The sequence below is a fragment of the Pangasianodon hypophthalmus genome, chromosome 27 (assembly GCF_027358585.1).
Source record: "Pangasianodon hypophthalmus isolate fPanHyp1 chromosome 27, fPanHyp1.pri, whole genome shotgun sequence".
Classification (NCBI taxonomy): Eukaryota; Metazoa; Chordata; class Actinopteri; order Siluriformes; family Pangasiidae; genus Pangasianodon; species Pangasianodon hypophthalmus.
The window spans coordinates 15,959,021-15,984,799 of record NC_069736.1 but is presented as its reverse complement, the minus strand read 5'-3'; the positions used below and the strand labels follow the sequence as shown (position 1 = coordinate 15,984,799).

At 40.0% G+C, this 25,779-nt stretch overlaps 1 protein-coding gene across 3 annotated transcripts in view; it reads right to left on the bottom strand.

Annotated features, from left to right (window-relative positions):
- The window catches only part of LOC113531170 (neuronal tyrosine-phosphorylated phosphoinositide-3-kinase adapter 1), a 41,774-nt gene that overhangs the window by 11,886 nt on the left and 4,109 nt on the right, over positions 1 to 25,779 (bottom strand). For 2 of the 3 annotated variants that reach the window (XM_053230392.1, XM_026921717.3), the window contains exons 2-3: positions 6,052 to 6,301; positions 795 to 1,186 (exon numbers count right to left, since the gene is read on the bottom strand). In XM_053230392.1, the coding sequence (XP_053086367.1) occupies positions 795 to 1,186; positions 6,052 to 6,236 (577 nt within the window). In that variant the 5' untranslated portion in view covers positions 6,237 to 6,301. The remainder of the gene's footprint in view (positions 1 to 794; positions 1,187 to 6,051; positions 6,302 to 25,779) is intronic. The other variant, XM_053230393.1, reaches the window with a different exon arrangement.

The following is a 25,779-nucleotide window of genomic DNA, read 5'->3' as shown; positions in this document are numbered from 1 at the left end:
GGGTTTTGTTGGCTTTCTCTTTGCTTGAAAACTTTTATTGACTCTCTTGTTAGAGAAAGTAGTACCCTTTGTGATTAATTAACCAAAGGGTAGGAAGGGACCTTTTTGCTTTGGTTCTTGTCAGGCTCTTTCTTTGCTTCTTTTGCTTTCTTTGTTTTGATCATGAAAATGTTTTAGGCATGTTTCGCCCAGAAGAACCAAGGCCAATTGTGATGTATGTTTAGACAACATGAATTTGTTTTCACCAGAGCACGCAGATTTGATTTTAGCTTCTTGAATCTTTTGAATTCCTGCTAAGGGGTAGGTCGTTTTATGTGGACCAGGAAGTACTGGGGTGGAGCTTTTTGTCTTACTGGTTAAATGCAAACTTCACAGAATGATCATCCTGTCTACCTGCCATTTTTAAAAAACTGCAATTGCTAAAACCAGTTTTATATCAGGCGCAACATGACTGGCATAGAAGAATGGTTCCGTTGCTGTCATATGTATGCTTTTGGATGGCAAGTCACTTGCAACAAATGGCAAAAATGGATTTGAACCTTGAAACTATGCAAGCAGCTGGGCTAAAAAGGTACTTTAATGTCAACATCATATTTCTGTTAACAAGCTAAATAAGGCTAAACAATAAAGAACAGCACAACTTCATGTTCACTGTGTTGCTGAACTTTTGCCTCATGCTCAACGTAAATATCAAGAATTTGCATCAGTTTTGCATAAAACAAAAACAAGGACTTGCCCAGGAACTAAGAACATTAAAAAACAGCCCAGTCAACACACAGCCCTCATGCACTCACCATTCTTCTTCTCAGGGTGTTTGGGTGGGTGTTGGGGTGGTGGAGGTGGAGGGGCGTCTGGTGGTGCGTGTCCACCACGGACTGGATGCTCCTGCTGCGGCGTGGAGCTGAGGCGGGTACTTGGGTGACGTTTGGGCTTAGCCGGGGGACATCGTCCAGTTTGAGAGGGCATCTGAGCATCCGAGTCAGGGTCGTCGCCATTTTCAAGGCCCTCTCCCTCACCAGTGCCCACAGCGTGGCATGACTGAGAGCGCGGCGCCATGGCGGCAGCGCAGGAATGCGGCGAGAGGTCCTGAGATGCGGGCATCGTCATGAAGCCCATGCGGAAATGACGGCGGAAAGATGCCAGGTCACGCACCTTCCCCACCGTCGCTGAGGAGGCATCTTTACAGCTATAGAAGAAAAATCACGATGCAATTGGCACAATGTTGCTACTGTGATTTGGTTATCATTGGCATCATTATGCATTATTATTCTTAATGGTGTTATTTTTGATGTGTGAGGAAGAGGGGAAAAATATTTCTCACTAATGATCAGATTCTATAAAAGTCACCATCATTTACAGTATCATTTTGCTATCATTTCTTTCCACACTCTCTCCCTTACTCCCCACTCTTGCACCTAAAAAGTGTTTTAAATATATCACAGACAATTTCATTTTGGACTCCCTGTTCTCACACACCTCTGTACTTTTCTTCCTGAATAAAATGCAAAACACACACACACACACACACACACACACACTTGGCATGTGTAGTGTAATCTCCAGTTTACCGACAGCATGATAAGAACAAGCTGTGCACCCTAGTCAGTGAGAAATACACTCCAGTCCCTGTTGTTCTTCTCCACCCAGTTTCCTCTCTTCATTTGCATCCATCCATTTCCTCCCTTTACCCACCTATCCACCATTCCCCTCTCTTATCCTCTCAGCCACTCATTCTTCTCTTTTTTGTTTATCTAACCACTCTCCTCCCTTCTCCTTTCATCCACTTGTTTTTTTCTTTTCCTCTCATCCTTCCAGTCTTTCTTTGATTTTCCTCTCATCCACCCATTCTCCTCCCTTATCCTTCATCTTTCCAGTTTCTCTCTTTTTCTCTCATCTATAAGTTTCTCTCTTATCCTCTCATCCACTTGTTTTTCCCCTCATCCACCCTTTTCCCCTCCCTTATTGTCTCATCCTTCTAGTTTCTCTTTTTTCCCCCTCATCCACCAATGATCCACATCCTTCCATCCTTCCTTCTTTTGCTCCATTCCTTCCATCCCTCTTTTCCTCTCTGCATGTCCCCCTCTTCCCTCCATCTTTCCCTGCAGCAAACTCCTTTCCTCACAAACAGTGGCCCCATCTGTTACCACGGCAACTAGACCGCCGTTTGGTTGTTGTTTACCAATAATTTTTTCAAACATATAATTCCATGTACACATTGTCTGGCATGTACACACACACACACACACACACACACACACACACAGCCAAATGTTGCCTGTCTGGCTTGTTAGGTGTGGCACAGCAGCATATTGGCAAGGCGACATGCTTTCATCAATCGAACATGCAGACACACACACACACACACACACACACACACACCCAGGGGGCACAAGTGATAACGTTCCCTCACATTCTCATAAAGCATTTTTGCATTTTTTTCAACGGGTGTGTCACTTTTTTTTTGATTTATTATTTTCTTTCCTTTTAGCTTCAGCCCTCCATTTTGAGAAGCATTTGTCTATATTCAGAAAACACCCATTCTTTTTCTGTCTTCATTCAGAATTTCATCCTCCCTCTCTCTTTCTCTTCTTCTGTCTCTCTCTCTCTCTCTGGCTCTACTGAATATTGGGTGCATGAGGCCCAGATGGGCACAATCTTCACATACTGACATTACTACGTGTGTGTGTGTGTATTGCTTTACTCACACACTCTGTTGTTAGGCAGAGGGCAGAGAGGCTGCTCAGGCAGCACATGTCACACGGACACACACACACATGCACACACACACACACACACACAGTGGGACCTGTCAATACACAGACAACACAGACAGCCCTGCTTCAGGCGACTGCATGATGGTACACAAACACTGCCAGTACCGGAAACACACTCCACTCAGTCATATATAACACACACATTCACACACTTCCCCAAATGAGGGGCACAAAACCGCTGTATGCTCTGTTTTTGTGTGTGACATTTCTTACAGGCTGCTCCTGAAACAAAACCAGTAAGCAACACAACATTGTGTAAATTCAGATTGTGTCTCTTCCTGCACTTTATATGTGAAATTCTCCTCCTGGCACCTGATAGTAGCGCTTGTGTGTGTGTTTGTGTGTGTATGTGTGTGTTTTATCTGTGATCTGCACTGGGTCAGACTGACTTCCCACAACAGTTAATGCTTTTCCACCAACACACTGCCTTATTTTTGAGCATGCTGAGCTTTTCTGTAGCTCAAAAGCCAGTTCTCAGCTGGAAAATGAGTTTCATTTCATTTCAGGCAACACGAAGCTGATAAAACATGGGGACTGTGCTTAGAAAGAGAAAAGAGAATATGAGGGGGTGACTCAAGAAACTCAGGTTTTTTACTTTACTGACATTAAAAGTTGTGAACAGTGTGGAATGTTTGATGATCATTGTTTTAAAGTGAGCAGAATTGATATGAATGAGTTAACGGTCCATTAGAATTACATAAATGCAGTATTAAAGAGGAGAACAGATGTTGTAGCGATGGATGGGTGGATGGAGGTTGGAGGGGAGCAAATAGGAATGGATGGATGGATGGATGGATTGATGAATCGATTAATAGATGGATAAAGGCATGGATGGAAGAGAGAAGGATGGAAGAATATATGAATGGAGGGAAAGGGAATGGATGGATTAGGGGTGTGAGGAGGAATATGTGGATGAATGGGTAGAGGGATGAATGGATGGATGGATGGATGGATGGATGAATAGACTAAAGGAACAATGGATGGAGAGAGGGAAGGGGGATAGATGGATGGATGAATGGGGAGAAAATTGGGATGTATGGATGAATGGATGGGGAGAAAATAGGGATGGATGGATAGATGGAGGGGAGATAAGAGTGAAGGATGGAAGGATTCATGGATGGACAGATAGATGGATTTACTGATTAACAGATGAATCGACTGATGGATCTACTGATGGATCAACTGATGGATCAATCAATCAAACAATTAATGTGTAGATGCATGAATGGATGGAAGATGGATAGATGAATGGATGGGAGGATTAATGGATGGATTAAGGGAAGGGAAGAAGGATAAATAGTTGAATGGGTAAATGAATGGATGAATGGATGGATGAATAGATGGAAGATGGATGGATGGATTAGAAATAAGAGTGATGAATGGATGGATGGATGAATGAACTGATAGGTTGATTGATTAATGGATGGATACATGAATGGAGGGAAGAGATGGAGGGATGAATACATGAATGGAGGGAAGATGGATGGATGTATGGATGTATGGATGAATAGACTAAAGGATATTGTATAAATTAGGACAGAATGACTGGAAGATAAGTGAGAGGCAGATAGAGAGATAGATGGATAGATGGCTGGACGGATATACAATGATACGGATGGATGAATGGGCGAAATTCAGCAGCCGGACGGAGGAGGATGGAATGACTGAGTGGAGGAGGAGTGGGAGGCTGAGAGAACGAGTGAACAGCCTGTTTCCTGTAGTGTTTGTGTGTGTGTGTGTGTACTAGACAGAGGAAAAGGTAGTGTGTGTTTGTATAAGGGGTTACCAGGCCTATGAATTTAAGTGTGTGTGTGTGTGTATGTGTGTGTGGTGTATCTGTGGAATGGGAAAGACAGAGAGTATGTGTGAGAAGATGCTGTGCTCCCAAGCATGCATCAAAGAGCTCATTTAGGAGTTTACTTTGTGTGTCGAGCATGTGTGTGTGTGTGTGTGTGTGTGTAGTTTAACCAGAGGCAGCTAAAAGCGGGCCTGTTTTTTTGAGGTCAGGATGGGATGTGAGCTCTCTATGTGTCATGAATCCAGAACATCTCCCACACACAGCTCTTACACACACACACACACACACACACAGAGTCAAACAGTGTAGAAGTCACCAGCAGAATTAAAACAAACTATCACTTAATGCTGATTCATCTGTAAGCGTTAGCTTAACCAGATTTACTAGATCTGTGTGTCTGTGTGAAATCATACAACACTAACAAACGGTCATTAATCAACCTATCCCAAAATAGCTAGTTGCAAATCCACACATGACTACACTACTTCTGATTAACCTACAGCTAACTCGGTAATTCAGGGTACCAACAGTGGAGCAAAACACACTTTTCCAGCAGCAAAATCTGAAAACTCCCTGAATTATACCATCTGCACAGACACATGGACAGCTAACCCCTTGCCCTTTCTGCCTGAAAATCAAGAGCAGATTCTATTAATGAATGTATGAATATATAGATTTGGAGGGACAAAGAATACTTGAAGAGACAAGGGTAAAAATGGAAAGAACTATCAAGCAGGTCTTTATGCTAATTAGGCTATTACAATACTAGACTAGCTAACTTGCTAAGTAACTGATCAATGTGGACTAATTCCTGTGTAGAAATATTAGACACCTATCATAATAAAGATTAATTTGTGAACTTAACTTGTCAACTTAACATTTGAGGGGAAAAAACAACTTGCTAGCAAAGCTAACCAGGATTTTTCCATTGCTAACAAAAGTATTTAAATCCCTCTGTCATTTGACCTCACCATCAACCCTAAACATTTGTTTTACAAATCGACTACTGCTAATAAACTTTTCCTGTCTGAATCATGCTCAGGGTAAATATGACAGACTAGACACACCTTTGTGAAGAACTAGTTGTCTGTTCTTTGTGAAAATCCAGTTTATGGCTAGTTGCTTTGGGTCAATACTCATGTAAGACACTATAACACTTGTGCTTGTAACACTTGTGTGTAAGAGACTGTGTGTGTGTGTATGTGTGTGTGTGTGTGTGTGTGTGAACACAAGCATTTTGTGTGCGTACGTGAGTGTATTTGTGATCTACTGGGACACCAGAGGGCCAGATTGTCCCTGGAATATAGGCCATACTCCTACACTTTCTTTTCTCGCTATCTGTCCTGAGTAGAAGGAGGATACAATTCACAGGCTTCGTATGAAATATGAAAGACGATCTCCCTTTCTAACCCACTGCCTTCTACCTTCAATTCTACATTTTTATTTCTCTCTGGATTTATTTGGATTTGTACTTTTCACCTCTTCTTGCTCTCCTGGTCTCGGTGTCTCCAGTCCAGTCGACTCTTGCGGTACAGCAGGTTCATGTCGCCACGGAGAGGCGCCTCCTGACAGCCAATCACAGCGCAGTGCAACCGCTGGCCCCGCCTTTCTATGTCACGCAGGAAATGCTCCACCGCCACATCCTGGGCAGAGCCAGAGTTCATGGTATAGAAGGCCAATGAGAGGCAGGGGAGGGGGGGTTACGTGCCACTTGCCCCACCTCAGTTACCTGTTAAGGAGACAAAGGATATTAAAGAAATAGATTAGTATCTGAAAATTGCTTGTTTAGCTTTGCATTCGAGCTATGAGGCCAGAAAAAAAAAAAAAAAGAACAAGGGAAGCATTTTGGTTGAGCGCTGTTAAATTCTCGATTCTGATTGGTCAGAGAACAGCAGGACCGACAGTTTTTATTAATACTGTCATTCTAATATGCACAACAGTCATGTCTTGGCTGATCACCTACATGTCAGGTAAGCTTGTGGGTAAGAGTAAAATTATGTAAATTTATTTTTTGTCAGAAATAATCCCTTAAATATGAAAGTATGCAAAAACTCCACATACAAAGTGGTAGCAGATCAGAGGCTTCTGAAAAAACAACAAAAAAAAACATTGCATTGATTAACATAAGTATTATGCAGTCAGAGGTCTACAGTTCTAAGGATGATAAAACGATGATTAGTGCCTTTGCATAACCGTTATTCTCACAGGAAGTAAACACATCATGTGATTAGTCATTCGTTATATACCGTGATCCGGAGTCCAATTTGAATGCGTGCATGGATCAGAATCAGAGCTGGTTCATTAACCAAATTTTCTCATATGAGAAATTTGCTATGGTGAGTGGGATAAAGATCAGCAGCACCACCAAGTATAAAAAAGGACATATCCAAAGTATTTGCACTCTTTAACCACAGGTAATAAATTGCTTGGAGTCAGAGCAAGAACAAATTAACAGCCGTCAGTCAATCTGAATTCTCTGTAGAGCTTAGAAATCGATATGATTAGTAAGAGACACTGCATAAGGAAAAACAGTCCTTTGTCTTGTGGGCTTGCATCCTAATCATCTTGAAGCATTTCCCAAAAGGGAAGGCTTGGAAGATGTGTAAGAAAGGACATGCTGGAATATTACACAATGTAATTTCTAACTTTTTCCTGAGCATTGAGGACACGTAGGTAGCATCACTGAATGAAGCCAATGTGTGAGTCACCAAGCGTTCTCCAGCGAGGTGCTGAACAGTAGGGCCTCATTCACCCACGCATAAGCCAAACAGCTTTAAGCACCATCAGTAACCTTAAACTTGATAACGGACCAAATCCGACACAACAGTGAGCGCACCAGTATATGCCAAACTGTACCATATGCATGAAATTCAGAGTCATTCTGTTTCTCATAGCAATGTATATAACTCAAACTGGCTCCGATAGCACAGCATACTCACCATTATCTAAACAACACTGCTTTAGAAGCTCAAACCGATCTGATTTAATGCTACATAAAAATATTGTTCTAAAATATCTAGCTTAATAAAGAATCTACAATATAGTGCAGACAACTAATACTACGGTTGTCTCAAATAATGTCAGTTTGGCTACTTCTAATCCATGGAAGAAGATGGAGATGCAGCTTTTTTCGTGCAGACTGTCTTAAACACTGAATCCACAGCTGGATCTGAGATCACAGACATCGCTGTTCCATCACTAATATATACTCCCATCTCCATCATTAGTGTTCAGTAGCACTATCTTTATCATTACTGCACCAGACATCCATAATTATTGCTCTGCATCGCCATCTTCATCATTAACACATCATATTTCAAGAATCACGCCTCTATATTTACGTCACACTCTGGTAGTAGTTCTGACCACTAGATTACAACCTAAAATGCTAAGGTACCCATTTCAACCATGGATCCTGACTAACGCTATTGCTCTATATCCCCATTACCCAGTATTGCTCTATATCAGCATCTCCCTCAATTCTGCTCTAGATCTCCATCACTATTGCTCTAAATCTACATCTCCATCACTATTGCACTATATCCTTATCTCCATCATTATTGCTCTACATCTCCATATCTCTGTCATCATCTCCATCACTGTTCTGTATCTCCATAATTACCTTATGTCTCCATCTCCATCTCTATAAGAGAGATGCTAATGTTTACCTTCTATCTCTGCCCTTACTCTCTTACTCACTTACTCCCTGCTTGACTCCCTTTCTTTCTGTCTCTCTATCTCTGTCTTTAAAGGAAGAATATCTGAGCAAGCAGGGTTGGCTGTAGGGTTCCCGGGCTGCCCTTGCTGTGCCTGTCTGAATCTGTAGTTCCTAATGCGGCCTGTCACTTAGAGCTCACACAGAGAGAGGGTGAGAGAGAGAGACAGAGAGAGAAAGCCTTGTTGTGAGGCAGATATGCTACAGAGTGCGAAGAGTTTGAGCACTAACTAGTGAAAGCAAGAGCTCTGATTGGCTGAGAAGGACACTGCTGTCAGCTGCTGTGCTATTCTGGAAGGAGGGGGTGTTGTAAGACCAGAGAGTTGCTGATTGTGTGTGAAAATGTGTGCATATATAAACTCTGGAGGAGATATGTATAGCCTCCGTTGTTTTTTGTCCCACCACTAAAGCAGTAAGAGAGAAAAAAAATATTTACATAATAACTCATGGAAATGGCTTCTGCAAGTCAAAATACTGAAAAGTGGGTCAGATCAGAGTTGCCACTAGGACAGAAAGCAATACTACACAGTCACTGTACCAAATACACAAATCTGTACCAAATACAAAGGCTCTGCTATTATACCAGATATAAAGATCTAATATTTGTACCAAAGACCTGCTACTATACCCTACATGCAAATTATATAATTTTTTTTTTTGATATGCTCATTTTACTTTTTAGGATGATAGAATATGTCACATTTACTGGAACCTTTAAATTCACTACCTTGCATACCTTTGTCGAACAGCAAGTTTTATGCTATATAGAGATGTAACCAAATTCAAAAGTGCACTATACATATTTTTAAAATTTTTTTTATAGAAAGCTTGCCAGAGATTTGGTTCATATGGAATCTCGTTGAGACTAGAGATGTGCATTAGGATAGGGATCCTGCAGGATGCAAGAAAAAGAAGTTGCACAAGCAGGAGGTTTTTTAACTTTCATTTGGGTGTGTGTGAGCAGTCAGAGATGAAGATTGCAGTACAGAAAAACACACTGTACATTAACATGAATGTGATGCCTTTCCAGCTTTCATTCATTCATCCTTAGTAACTGCCTGGTCAGGGTTGTGGTGTTTTAAATTAAGCTACTAGTTTGTTTATATTTAGAGAAACAGAACCAACTAACGATCTTAGAGATCTTGAGCACCCTTCCATCACTGTCCAGCTAAACAAGCTCTAACATGTCCTGATGCTATACCTAATCCATGATGCTGAGGCTGCCTTCTATGTAACAATTTCTCTTTTATACCAAAGCTTCCTGAGCTGCATGGCTGAATACTATCTCGGTCTGATATAATACCTGTATTATCAAAATCATGGAAATCTACTACTCTGCCAAACACAGAGACCCACTGTTCTACCAAACATAGAGATCTACTACTCTAGCAAACATGGAGATCCAAAGCTCTCCAAAACATGGAGATCTACCACTCTCCCATACACGGAGATCCACTATTCCACTAGACATAAAGATCTACTACTCTACTAGACATGGAGATCCACTATTCTACCAAATATAGAGGCCTACTATTCTACCAAACATAGAGATCAACTACTTTAGCCAACATGGAAATCTGATGTTCTCCCAAACATAGAGAGCTACTACTCCACAAACATGGAGATCCAATGCTCTCCAAAGCATGGAGATCTACCACTCTCCCATACATGGAGATCAACTATTCTAATAGACATAAAGGTCTACTACTCTACCAGACATGGAGATCCACTATCCTACCAAACATAGAGATCTACTATGCTAACAAACATGGAGATCCACTACTCTACCAAACATAGAGATCCACTACTCTACCAAACATGGAGATCGACTCTACCCAACATAGAGATCCACTGCTCTACCAAGCATAGAGATCCATTATTCTACCAAACGTGAAGATATTCTCCACTATTACTTTACCAAGGACAGCAACTCAACTAACTGGACTAAGCAGGGAATTAATATTGAGGTCCTTCCAACTCACTTGTGTTTTTTGATGGTTATATATATATATATAGTATATGTAAATAACCAAATGTATCGATAACCTGAGTCAGTCAATGTTACCATGCTAACATTTAGTCAGCTGGAACAAATTGAATTGTCCATCATAATTGCTAGAAGCTCTTTGCTGTGCAGTTCTGTATTGTAATGTAAATGACAGTAGAGTTGACTTGTAATGTACATTGATTAGCCTGATGTATACAAATCATTTGATTGTTTGTTGATGTTTCCTGAAGACTACTACTCTCCGTAGCCATTCACATCCTCTCTGCACCTTTCTCAGTACATCAGTGCTGCATTCAGCCACACTGTATTCATCTACTATTCTTCCTTAGAGCAGACAACTCAGCAATTACAGTTACGCGGAGTGCAATTATAGAGACAGGGCAGACACCAACACACACCCTCAAACACACACAATACTCACAATTCAGTGTATGGTTAGAGGAGTGAATGGTGAAGAATAAATCTGTACAAATGCACACAGTATTATACACATTCTCACTTTCTCTTTCTCTCTCACTCTCATACACACAAATACACACCCACGCACACTTCATATATGCAGATGTATGCATTGCCCCCTCACACATTTAATCAAAACACATCCCTGGGCCTTTCTCACATCATAGATAGTCCCGTAAAAGATTCATGCATACATGCGAATACACAAAATATGAGAGGAAGTGAGAGGTCAGGGGTCAGTTAGATACAGCTCATTAGCATTTAGAGCATAATGTACATATGCACTGAAATATCTCTGGACCTTTTTTGGCTGAAATTCATGTTTAGGGCAATATAAATGCTCAATATTTTATGCAATGCAATTTGAGTGCTTTATTACAAAATTATACCAGCTAAATAGTACTCATTCCTTCATTCATTCAGGTAGTCAGGATTGCAGTGGATCTGGAGCCTATCCTGGGAAACTAGGTGCAAGTCAGGAATATCATGCACACACACATGTACACCTGGAGCAATTTAGAGTTACCAATCCACTTACAGGCATGTGTTTTGGAGATGGGAGGAAACCAGAGAACCTCGAATTGAATCGCGGAGCCTGGAGCTATGAAGCTGCGACACTATCTGCTGTGAAACCATGCCACCTCTGCCATCCCTATCAGTAAGGGTTCCAAGTAGAGCCATTTAAAGGGTAAGAGCCTTTAATTATCCATTATTACATGGTACAAACTTCAAATTATTGTAATTATTTTCTTCTTAATATCTAATATCTGTCAGGGTATTACAATTGAGTTAATTTGTCTTGGTATTTGGTACATTATTAGAAAAAAAAGGGGTTCATCTTTAAGGATTCATAGTATAATGAATGGTTTCTAGCCTAGCAAAAAGGTTCTACTTGGAACCCTCCTGATAAGACGCTCTTGTAGGGTTCTACAGAATTTTATGAGAACCCTTATGCATGTATTCATGGCAGGGAACATGTATTTTACCCCAAATATTTCAATACTTGCACTAATTTCACATCCAAAATGCTCTACAACTAACAAAACACAAAATACTCATCTCAAAATAGAGCAAGTCGATAAAAACGACTAGCACATTTTTAGAACGTCTAGAATAGAATGACTATATTCATCAGAGTATAATAACTTAAATAACATTTAAGTTGACATTTATTTTAGTTAAATCTCTGTTTTTTCCCCAGAATACTAGTGCATTATATCAAACGTACCATGGTACATGAAACAGGAAGAAGAGGTTGTAATAGTAAAAATACAGCACAATGGATGACTTTAGTATATTCATTGTAGTAAATGATAGTAACTATATTGTAACTCACAGTTAATAGTTGTGTACTTGGTCTACTTCTTTGACTACTACTTTGAAACCTTCTTTGCATATCTAATTCTTCTCATGATGTTCAGCTGATGTTATGGTATCTATTACATTCCATGTGGATCATGTGGAAGATGCTAAACCTTCCATCTCTTAAGGAATAATCAATAAGGTGGAAGAAGCAGAAGTAGAAGATGTGACTCCATCTTTGCATGAGATGCAAATCAGTGTGACTACAAGAAGATGGTGAAATGTCATATTGTCCCAGGCAATAACAAACGTCTGACCTTGTTCCTTACATGTCACCTTAACACATGCTCAAGCCTTCCATAGAGCTCATTCAAGGCGAATGCATTAGATGATATCACTGCAGATGTTGAGTAGTGGCAGTTCTGATTAGCACTTTCAGTTTACTGAAACGTTCTCTTCATTTGTCCTGCCCTTTAATTATTATTATTAGGTTCTGCTGTGGTATTTTATAGGATGGCCAAGAATGAAGATAGTGGAACCCAGGTTTGCAGAAATGGCAAATTAACTTCAACTACAGTTCTAAAATTTAGAACCCTTAACAGTTGTTTTTGCAATGTTCATAAGAAGAACCCTACCACGGAGTATTTCCTTATCAGCAAGTGAGTAGAACCATTTTTGGAAGTTAAGCACATGTAACTATCGAATAAACCCCACAAGAACCACTGAAGAACTTGGTACACTCTTTAAGGGTTCTTTGATGATTCATAGGAAAATTAAGGGTTCACAGAGCCTCAAAAAAGGGTTCTACTTTATGATAATGAAGCACTAAGGGTTCTCCAGACAGACAACCAACAAACACTTAAGAGTTCTAATTTTTCTAAGAGTGAAAAATGCATTTTTTATGGTTTTAATATTTGCGTTTTAGATTTTTATACTGTTTTTTAAGTACTTTTGCTTTGTTGTTGATGTCCTTGTTTATACTGTATGGTGAAGCCAAAGACAAATTTCCACTTTGTGGACAATAAAAGCAACTAACTAATTACCTAAGTAAAGGCAAGAGATCTGAAAAAGAAAAAAAAAATTAAGACCTCAGAGGTATGACCTGCATGAAGATCATTTCAGTAATCTGAATGAAAATTAAACATATCAGGGTCTGAACTTTCTCTGCATATCTATTAACATATTATCTGAATGGAAGTCGGCTGAGTGGTTACGTTCACCCCAAACAAACGGGCACCATTTTACACACATAAACACAGACTGGCCATTTCCTCATTAAGGCCTTTTAATGATCTCTGAACTGTTCATTTTGGGAATTTGGGGGATTTGGAATGGGGATTTCTGGCTCTTCCTAAAAGCCACCAGCTGTGCATGTGTCTGTGTGTGTGTGTGTGTGTGTGAGAGACAGAGAGAGAGATCCCCTGGTCAGGTGCTTTCATACTGCACCTGGCTGTTGTCGTGACGACTGGTCTACTGTCAGTCTAGAGTGGGAAAACAGTAGAGCGCAGAGTGACAGCATGTGGAGAGAGAGAGAGAGAGAGAGAGAGATGGAGAGAAAGAAAGGACAGACAGAGAGAGAGACAGAAAGAGAGAAAGTTAGAGAGTGAGAGAAAGAGTGAGAGAGGGAGGAAGTTGGGAGAGAGGGGAAGAGAGAAAAAGACAAAGGGAAAGAGAGAGGTCTAGAGAGATGTAGAGAGGGGTAGAAAGAAGGCGAGAGAAAAAAGTGGAGGGAGAGAGAGAGACAGAGTGGGAGAAAGAGAGAGATGGAGAAAGAATTTGAGAGAGAGTGAGAGAGGTATAGAGGGCGAAAAACATACAGAGAGAGAGAGAGAGTTAAGTCGAGAGAGTAAGAGAAAGAGAGACAGGAAAAGGAAAACAGAGAGACAGAGAGGTAGAGTGAGGGAAAAAGAGGGAGATACAGAGGACAGAGTGAGAAAAGTAGAGCTGGAGAGAGAGAGAGAGAGAGAGAAGAGGGGAATCCATGATGGGTGAGGAGGAGAAATCCGTGTTAAGAGATACGCACTGAGAAGGCGGGAATGACAGAGGTATGAAGGAGACGTGATAACAAGAGGCAGAGAGAAAAAAAAGAAACAAGGATTGAGATAGAGAGCGAGACAGTGAAAGAGAGAGAGACAGCGAGAGAAAGAGAGAAAGAGAGGGAGGGAGGGGTGTGTGTAGGAATGGCGGTGCGATGTGAAAACGAGTCTCTCACCCCAGCCACCGTGTGTGGTCTCCTAGCAACACTGTCTGCCTCCCGCTTCCCTCTCCATCTCTCTCTCTCTCTCTCTCTCTCGTTTGCCAAGCTGCACATCAGAACTGAAGGTTTTCAGTCACCGACTGTGTGTGTGTGTGTGTGTGTGTGTGTGTGTGTTTGTACGTCTAAACACTTTTCTTCATACTTTAGCCCACTCACTGACACTCAACAGACGTCAGTGCTGACTTTAAAACACACACACACACACACACACACACATTCATATACATAAGCCCACACAAGCTTCATTATCATGCAATAGACAAAGGCAAATAATGACCACACACACTCAATGCAAGTTTTCTTTTTCCTGTGAGTGCACTCAGCAAAGTGCACTGCTGCATTATCATATTCTCACACACACACACACACACATTTATGCTTATAGATGAACAAATGCTGGAGGTATAATTACTTTTTTGTGTGTGGGCATGTATTTATTGTTTTGTAGGGACCAAATATCCTCATGATGAGAGGAATTATTTGATGATTTGGACTTTGTGGGGACCTTTCGCTTGTCCTTATGAAGAAAAGCGCACCTTTTATTTAGAAAATGAAATGAGACAAAGGATTTAATTTAAGGTTCTGAGGTTCAAATTAAGGTGACAGTAATATAAGTGTGAGTGTGTGTGTGTGCACGTGTGTTCAATATGCTGAAGCAGTGCAGTTGTAAAAGTATGTGACAGAACTGTGATAACTGCGTCCCATTTGCTATAATTAATTTTGAACATTAGCATACCTGCATGCATTTAACTTCATTTCAAGTGATGATTTAAAGATTTAGAGAACTAAAAGTGGTGAACGCTCTCGTCTGCACTCACTAGGTGGTTTATCAGGTAAACCTACCCGTAAGTGTGTGTTGGCCTGGCAAAACCTTTCACATGGTCAAAACCTGTCGTTTATTTTACAGCTGGAGCTACTGTCATGCGGTTATACAAAAATAATCTACACCTCCTGACCAATCAGAATGTGAGAATTTAAGAATTCGCCCTTACTGTGGTTTTAAAGAATTATACGTTTACAATGAGAAATGAGTTCTTACTTTGATTACCAGCATAATTACTCTCTGTCTGTCATTTGTGCATTTAAACACGAGCCTCATTGTCATTTTTTCACTCAACTGATCTCCGTTCGTGTTAAAATTGGTGGGGAAATTAATCACTGATTCACTCGCTCACTCCTGAGTGTGTAAGCACTCTTCTCTGTTTTTTTTTTTCTATAATAATGTGATGGCACGGGAGCATGGTGGACATTTTGACTGACAGTATCTAATTACGAACTGAATTAATTAGGATTATGACCATTTCACCATGGGATATCTAACAACATGATCAAATTGTGAGGAAATCTCACTTAGTTAGTGAGGTTTTAGACATTTTTTATGCTGACTGATGTCATATCAGAGTTAGAAAGTAGACTAAATAAAAAATATTTCCACATTGTTTTGGTGTTTTCTTAAAATAGACCGTTCAAAGTACTCTAAATGGCCAAAAGATTGTGGACACCTAACCGTAAGACTTATATGTGCTTTTTGAACATCCCATTCCCGATATAGTCTCTCCTCAGCTGTTATAATAAGCTCCACTCTTCTGGGAAGGCTTTCCACTAGATTTTGGAGCATGTGAGGATTTGTTTTCATTCAGCCACAAGAGCATTAGTGAGGTCAGGCATTGATGTCAGGCGAGGAGGCCTGGGGTGCAAGTCGACGTTCCAGTTCATCCTAAAGGTGCTCAGTGGGGTTGAAGTCAGGGCTCTGTGTAGGACACTCGAGTTCTTCCACTCCAACCTTGGCAAACCATGTCTTCATGGAGCTCGCTTAGTGCACGGGGGCATTGTCATGCTGGAACTGGTTTAATTCCAGTGAAGGGAAATTGTAATTCTACAATAACATTGTATACAATTGTGTGCTTCCAACGTTGTGGCAACAGTTTGGGGAAGAACCACATATTGGTATGATGGACAAGCGTCCACATACTTTTGGCCATATAGTGTATAGTATTATTATTTTTTTTAAATCCTTTTTGGCTGTTTTCCAGAATTCGGCCACAGTGACATCTGAAGGGTTTTCCCAGCCCACCACACATATAGGTCACTTCGTAGGTGTACGATTACTGACTGTAGCCTGACCCTTTCCATTTATGGATGGGGTAGAGGGGGGGCTAAAATTGTCCATTGCAATAGATGAGCTGCAGTCAGTAATTTTACACGTACAACGTGACCTATATGATAAAAGTGGCCAATGATTTTGGATTATGAATTCTGGATTTCATTTTTTTTTTTAAATCTTTAGACCTTTTTGTTTAAATAAAACCTACACTTGCGTCAAGCTGCTTATTCTGGATCCTGGCATGACAGCTGCACTGTAATGAAGAATGAAGCACTGCATGCGTGCACACATACATACATACACACACACACACACACACACACGTCTCTCCTTGGCCTCGTAACATACCAGTACATGCGTTGTCTCCCTGAGGTACGGATGTATGCGTAAGGCTGCAGCATTGCTCAGGGAACATGTGTGTGAGTGTGTGAGCCTGAGAGTGATGTATGAGTGTGTATAGGAAGGAGGGGGTTACTGCAGATCTTGGCCTCCTCCTCAGCCATGCTAATAGAAAGCTATGGACTGTGGCCACAGAAAGAAAGAGAATGATACTGAGGAAGCGAGGGAGAAAATGAAAAAAAAAATACAGAAAGAGGAAGAGTGGATGTGTGTAGGTGTGTGTGGGTGTCTGCAACGTGTTTGTGTTACTCACTGACAGTGAACGGAAGCATCTACTGCTTTAAAAGTATCATGCTGTAAAATATAAAATAGAGATAAAGACTGACTGAAAAATGTCAGAGAAAGAACAAGCGACACAGATAATCCAGGCAGGGGGGACCACGTTAAAGCTCCCGCAACAAATCGTGACAGGTGTGTGTGTCAGTGTGTGAGTGTGTGTCAGTGTGTGAACGAATGGCAAGATTTCCAGTGTCAGATCACATGACATTGATACACTGATGTTTATATCACAATTTAACTATTTACTTTAGTTTAACGGTACATTCATCTTTTTAGTCTTTGACTGGTACTTATCTTTTCTAAAGTAGGATGAAAGGTGTCATCCTGTGCACTGAATCATATCATACTGTAAAATAGGCAGGGGTTCGAGACGATGCCACCTGCCTGCCTGTATATGTGAAAGTGCCCTTATACAAGTACAAGCGTGGATTTGCCTCGGTTAGACCCAGCTGTCTGTGCCTCTGTTTTGACCCCAGCCATGGATTTGGACCATTATTCTCAGCTATGTCCTAATAAAGAGACTCAGCATTGCTGGCTGCATTACGGCTCCTGTGTGTTACATGTAATGGCCACTGAGGTCACTGATGTAGCTGAAATGTTTCGTCTGTTTGGCTCTTTCAAATTCACTAGCACAGAGAACCTCACTATTACCCATTAATATGAAGAAAACTTCCAGTTTTACTTCATTAAAAAAAGCTGATTGTAAAAATTCTATTAGGAGTACAGATATGGTCACTAGAGATACGGTCACTTTAGACCCCTTTACCAACTTAATTAAAAAAGAGCCTAGTGACAAATCTAGAGACTTTTTGAACAGACATTAGCGACTGTCCTGCACTCATGTATATTCGATTCGTGAGTATTTCCCAACTGCTCACTACCACTGCTTCATTTTTTCTGAGATCTTGATAGAAATTATAGAATTTTGTAAATATACAAATAGTTAGTTTGTGGCAACGTGAGCAAAGATGACTTCTTTATATAAGAAATAAGTCATATTCTATTCTATTCTGAAAAAAGTTCTATTCTATTCTATGCTTATAAAACTCTGACAAAACTCTATTTTATTCTATTCTTTTCTATGTTTATAAAGCTATATTCTATTCTATTCCATTCTGATAAAGTGCTATTCTATTCTACTCTATTCTGATAAAACTGTATTCTATTGTATTATTTTCTATTCTTATAAAGCTATATTCTATTCTACTCTATTCTGATAAAATTCTATTTTACTCTACTTGATTCTATTATGTCAACTCCATTCTACTATATTATATTGTGATGAAACTCCATTCTATGATGTTCTGATAAAACTCTATTCTTTTCTATTCATCTATTCTATTCTATTCTATTCTGATAAAACACAATTCTATTCTATTCTATTCTATTCTAACTGTCTTCAGAAAATCTTCCTTCTTCTTGTAACACATTTTGATATTCAAATAATCACGGCAATTGAGTGAATATGCAAATTAGTCTATGATGAAAAAATTGAGAATTCTAGCAACATTCTAGCAATGAGTGTGCTTTAGTTACTTTCCACTATAAAGAGTTGGCAACATTGCTCAGGACGGTTAATTACAGTACGGCTCACGTGCCAGTGGAAATCACGACAAAATGTGAGATCACAGACCGTGATCCGTGTTACCGTGCCCTGCCATACCATACCATACTGTCCAGTGGAAAGGCGCTAATATATACACACTATGGGTCCAGTTACACCACACTTCACTAATTAGTAGCAGTGTGGTGTGTGTGCTTGGAATAGGGCTACTGCATAAATCACTGCAGCACACAGATGCACACACACACACACACACACACACACACTGTATATACTGTACATACTCTATATACTGTATATATAGGATACTGCAGCACACTGCTGGGTAGAGATGAGCTTTGACCTCAAACCCACTTCTCTCAGGTACAGTAACAATGGCTGTAGCTTCATCGTGGATTATCCACTTTGTGTCTGATTCTGCAAGCTGACAGAATATAGAGCCCTCCACCTGTCCTCCATCCTTCTCTCCCTCTCTCCTTCTCCTCCTTTCAGTGTCTCTCTCTCTGTCTCTGCATGCACAGATGCACAGAAGCACTCATTGACCTTTCTTTTCCTTTCACACCCCCCCTCCTCTCTTCCCACTCTGTCCTTGGCCATTATTCACAGGACTCAGCAGTAAGCAAGACGACTCACTGCATGCCATGCACACGCAGCAACACGCATTAAGAACCGTACACACGTGCGCACCCACACACACACATGCATGCACATGCACTCAACGCATGTACACATGGTGAACTATGGAAACACAAAAACTGAGAAATACACATGCATCAACACATGCACATCCATATGGTCATGCATACAGACAAGCTTACGCACACACACTCATGTGCATGCACAAAATACACACTCGCAAAAGCAAAGATGCATGATCAGTAAATTGTATTTAATTATGTGATCTTCAAGCAGTATATTTGATTTGTGATCGTTAGCTTGTGTCAGTGTGTACAATCACCCAATAGTTCCATGTTCAATGTTTTTGTATTCTGATCAATGTGTGTACAAAGTGAGTGTGTGTGTGTGTGTGTACATGAATACACTACACCCAATGGGCAGCCTTGTCTTAACACACAGCTGCAAATTTTCCTCAGATGGGGCATCCGCACCCTGACGGCATCCCCTTTTGATTAAGCATGCATTAGAGAGAGAGCGAGAGTGAGAGAGAGAGAGCGAGAGAGAGAGAGAGAGAGAGAGAGAGAGAGACTATGTGACTAAGAATCACCACACACAAACACTTCTAAACACTCACGAAGACACACTCTGATGTAATACACTTTTCCAGTGGATTCCAAGAATGGACGATGGTATTAATGGTTTGATTATTACTTCCTACATTGTGAGAGAGTGATTGTGTATGTATGCATGTGTGTGTGAGTGTGTGTGTGTGTGTGTGCGAACTAGCGCCGAGTTCGGATAAGGACAAATGCATGTACGGATGACAGTGGGGAAAAATAAATCAAAGAGCTTGAGGCGGGGAAGAGGTGTAACCTATTTATCAAGCCCTACACACATACGCACACACACACACACACACACACAAATGTTAGTTAACACACTAGAATCTCCAGCTTCTTCATTATCCATGCTAAACACTAATGCTATATTCTAGTTTCCCCATGGGAAGTCATAATTATGAAGTCTTTGCGTTCAGGTGCACAACTAATGTTGGCCAGTTAGCTAGCCTGAGCTATTTCCTTCTGTTTTAAAGATATAGGCCAGCATCAATGACCTAATTGGTGGTTATTAAAAGTAACTATTTAGAGAAATAAAGATTTACCCACAATAAACGACTGAAACTGTCTTTTTCTCTACCATTAATAACAATTTAAACTAGAAGGGATGTTCATGTGCAATTTTTAGCTTTGGAACCATTATGTCATTACGATACTGGAACAAGTTTGGGTCTCTTAGTTCCAGTGAAGGGAAATTGTAATGCTATAGCACACAAAGACATCCTATACCATATAGTGTAGCTATACTCAGATCCCTGATGGTAATGAATTATATGATGTACCACAATATCATTACTTGTTGCTTAGGTAGGCAGATTTTTGGGAAGATTAGGCTTGGCCAGATTTGAAGGTAGCATCATACACCTTGTTCTTAGCAATGAAACTCCAATATATAAGGAATAAAACACTTCAGGGTGTGTTGTTATAGGAAAACAATCAATGACAGGGTGGTGTGATGCAGCAGAGTTACTGTAAGCACACTGAATGTGATTAATTTCCTAGTACAGCATGTCCCCAAGTGTTTCATTTCTCTTATACCACAGCAATTTGCCAACGATTACATTACATGATTTTTTTTTATTATTGATCAAACAAGAAGTCATACATTTTATCCATTTAATGTTGTGGAATGTCCGTGATACAAGTTAGGTCCTGTTATAGCATGTAACAGTTATAAATAGTCGTTTCCTCAGTTTCTCTTAAAATGAAACTTAATAAAACAAAAATGCAGCTTGTCACATTCCCGAGAAACAAGAAAGCTCCTCACAGAAAGCTTCACCATATCAATGATTATACAATTGTTGTTTGTTAAAAAATCTATTTAATATTAGTATTATGTTATATGGCATACAAGTCCTTGCGAATTAGATGTTACTAAAGAATAACTGTTTCAAAAAATTTTATCAGCTTGCTGAGTTTTTCTTTTCTTTTTTTATTTTAAATAGTTTATGTAGACATTAAAAAATCTAATTTTTCCTTTTTTTTTCCCCCCCTCAAATGTGGCACTAATGTTTTGATGGCAATACAATTTTTCATATTGTGGAACTACTTGTAAACACTGTGATATGAGATTTTTTTTCTACATTGTCCACCCCAAAGTAAAATTAAGCTAGCTAACATAGCACAACCTGATAGAAAACGTATATAACGTTCTAATTTGAATTATTTCGCTAGATAAGGAGCAAGCTAGTGTACTAAAATGAGTCTACAAATGCTAACCCAAAAATATCTAGCTGTGTTTTATTGTAGCTGAAAAGCTAACACAAGATTACACACGGATAAATATCACGTAGCTTACAGATCATTGTGCTGAACACTTCTGTAACAAGCTACAGGTAAAAATTAAGTTTTTTTTTTTTAAATGTTGATGTTGCAATAAATTGTGTTGTGGCAACATACTAGTCAATTAGCATGTTTAGGAAATGCAATATATGTCACACGCATTCCTCAGGCTATACATTAACCTAGCAACATACTGTATTTCTGTGTCACTGAGGTAAGATGATACACTACATAGCGGCGTTTTTATCCCAGCCCAAGCACTATGGGCTACAACACGACCTGACAGCACTTTGCTGTGCTTTTAGCACATCAGATGCTCTTCAACAAATCTACCAACAGATTTAATATTTAATGTCTTTTTTTTTTATCTTGCTCACTATCATTTATGTTTAGTTACATTTCTGTCTCTGAAACATTCATGTTTTCTGTCTCTAGCATGCTACAAACCTGCCCTCAAGCAAAAAATATGCTGTACCTGCTGTCTCTATCAATTTTAAGTTTGAATTCATGCGTGAATGTGAACATGGATTTGTACAGTGAGGTTCAAACATCGGAGTCCAAGTACATGCTAACAATATACCATAATCCCCCATGCTAATAATGCCATCCTGTGCTATTGTTTATTATTGAGCTAAGTCAAACAGATTTCTAATTGGACAATAGATTAGCAAACTGGGTATTATCATGACAGTCTGGTATTGTTGTTGTTACTAGCTAGCTCTTGAATGGTGTGTCTTGCTTGATTTGATCAGTGGATTACAATTCCCCAGCTAGTTTGCCAAAAACTAGGCAAATTAGCTCGGCTAGTTCTAGCTAGCTATGTACTACTCGTAGTCTCAGTTTTTGCCTAGAAAAGGCCTTTCATTCACTGACTGACTGACTGACTGGCTGACTGACTGTGTCCTGTTGTTAAAACACACATGCGCGAGGAGTCTAACTAGCCGAATTTCAATCTTGCTACCCTTAGCTAGCAAGCAGCGAGCAACACCAGGGACATTCTGTGATATACATGCATCTGCTGACACTTATTTAACAAAAGCTATGCAGCAGAAGGCGATCCGGAAGACTCGGCTTGCCTAGTTGCCTTGTTTTTGGCCACAAGCTTTAGAAAACACATACTTTTTCACAGCAAGATATAATCACTGGATTAAAAACAGTTGAATGTATAATGCATTTAAAAGTTATTAAAGAGTTTTTCAAGCAGCTAGAAGTGAGTAAACAAGCTAATCTCACATGTTTGCCGATCGGCTATGGGCAACTGCCCAATTCATATAATACACAAATTATATGAATTATATAGATTCTTAAATTATGAACTAAATACTTTGTATTACATTTTGATAAATGAAATAAAAACAGAGGGTACTGGAATTTTAAACATTAAACCAATAGGCACGACTGTGGGTTTGTCCATATCAATGTACGCGTAGTAAACGTAATGCTGTGCTACTTTCACTGGCAGGATACCAGCTGATTTCATTTACACCATCTTTTTATGAACCAAACTGACAATTTCTTCAAGTCTAACTGCATCTGTGCTTTGGGACAGCTTTTGTACTGCTGCACTACACTACATAGTTCTCAGATCAGGTTTGTTTATAATACTAAACTAATGTGACTCCTTCATCCACTGTTCTCTCTCTCTCTCTCTCTCTCTCTCTCTCGCTTGCTTTCTAATTGTTCCACTAATCACGCTCCATCTCCTCCTTCCAGCCTTTTTTTCCTTTCTCTCTTGGTGTTTAGAGAAAAAAAACATGTATACATGACAAAATTCAATAATTTAATTTGGGTTTCCAGAGAAATGGCAGTGAAAAGACAGAATCTAAAGCTGAGCCTTTAAAGATGAGCTTTTGTCAAAGTCTAATCAACATTATCCCTCCCACACACACACACACACACACACACACTCTCTCTCTCTCTGTCTCTCTCAATTTCAATTTTAATTACTTCATGCTTTGTGGGAATGACAAGAAATAATATTGTTAAAACTTGAGTTGCCATAGTATGTAAATGCTTAGGGGAATGTAATAAAGTACGAAATTTTAATGAAAATACAAAAAACTTGAAATGATGTAAAAAAAAAAAAAAAAAAAATTTAAACTAGCCATTGCAATATGAACAGTATGAAGCAAAAATAAATAAATACATAAGTTGTGTAGTAGTAAATGTCTAGCTATATTTCCATTTGAATTACTATGTAAGAACACTCTTCCCGCGACTAATGCGAGCTAGTTTACTAGCTACTTGCTAGCTATTTATGATGGCAGGATGACTTTGAACCCTCTGTGTTGTAGCTACGGCTGTTTCTAACTATAAGCGGTATTAGCAGTTGCTTAGGGCCCGAGCCACCAGGGGGCATCACAAGAATGCAAGAATTTTATTTTTAATATTGTAATAATATCGTTTGGTGATATGTGACGGTGAGCTACACAGAACCATTAACTCTACATTCACGCTAGCAAGCAACAAAGCGAAAGGCAACCATCATCCATGTATTCCCATGACATGGAGCTGCGATTTCAGCGACAGCACCAGGTCACAGCACAAGCGACATTTTAAATGTGATTTTCACATTTCCATCCAAATTAAATATGATGGTGTAAAGCAACAATTCCAAACAGTTGGCTTGAACGATTCCTCGGACCAATCCTATGGCGCGAGTGGTCCGGCTTTTCTTCAGTTCCCCACTCACAATTTTAATTCCTACCTGCAGGTAGGTTAGTTCCCATTTACTGTTGGACCCTTAAAAATGGAAGAAAAACTTATAACCGTGGTTTCGTCTTATCCTGTTATGTACGACCTCTCATTAAACGTGTACGGAGTCATTAGTTGCCTCTGAGTTTATATAGCTAGTACAGTTAGCATGTTTTGCTAATCTAATCTGCCAACGAAGCTAGTAACCTGTTAATCAGGCAACGAATTTTCACACTGGTTAGTACATTATTTAATGTGTTTCCCTAGTTAGCTTTATATACACTGTAGGTACTACCATTTGTCATTCACGCTTGCTAGTGTGAATGTAGAGTAAGGATTTCCTTTAGGATGTTACAGTTTTTTTTCTATAATTGTCTGACCTGGTGTCTCTCTCTCTCTCTCTCTCTCTCTCTATATATATATATATATATATATATATATATATATATATATTTTTTTTTTCTGTCTCATTTTCCCCATCACTCTTACTGATTGGCTCCTGCTGTTTCACCTTCCAAATATGGAGTCTCTACACTCATCCTCTTTGCACACCTTCACCTTAAGTACCTCAGATCCCAGCTTCCCTCCATTATCCCCCCAGTCTCCTACTCTTCCTCTCTCTCTTCCTCTCCCAAACGAGCTACTAATCACACCAAAGGCACTGCATGTCCACGTTCGTTGTGAATGAGCCGCTTGTGTGTGAGAGGAAGAGCAGAGACAGAGACAGAGAGAGAGAGAGAGAGAGAGAGAATGATGAATGATGAATGATTAAGATGAGGATACTGCAGAATTCAGCGTGTGTGTGTGCTTCCAGAAATCAATGGCTACTCCGTGATACGTGCGGCGAACAAGTGGACGATCCAGGAGTCTCAACACAAACCAGTGCTCCATACACGCACACACACTTCCACACGCACACACACACACACACACACACACACACACACACACACGTCCACATGATCCACTGTGCCAATTCAGCATGATTTTAATCCAATTTTAATTTCATTATTTAGGCTATTTCTTAAACACTGATTAACAGATAAGGCCAGAACCCAATATAATCCAGTCCAATGCATTATTCAGTCATCTATGTAATTAATATCAACTACAAATCTGTCTATTGAAGTGCGTCAATACTGCATCATATCTCATGCATCATTTATCCTGCATCATCACGATTTATCGACGACCAGCTCGAGCGCGTCAAAACAGCGCGTCATCATCGGTCGCCATGGTAACCCTCCAAACCGCATGTCTAAGCTACTACCGCACTGCCATGACGTAGACTTACTACGTGCGGTGTGTGATTTTAAACATTAACGCATATGCGATAGAGGAGACCGCCAGGGACACGCGCGTGAACCGCGCACAGCCACGCCCACTTTCTCATTCCACAACCGCGTCAC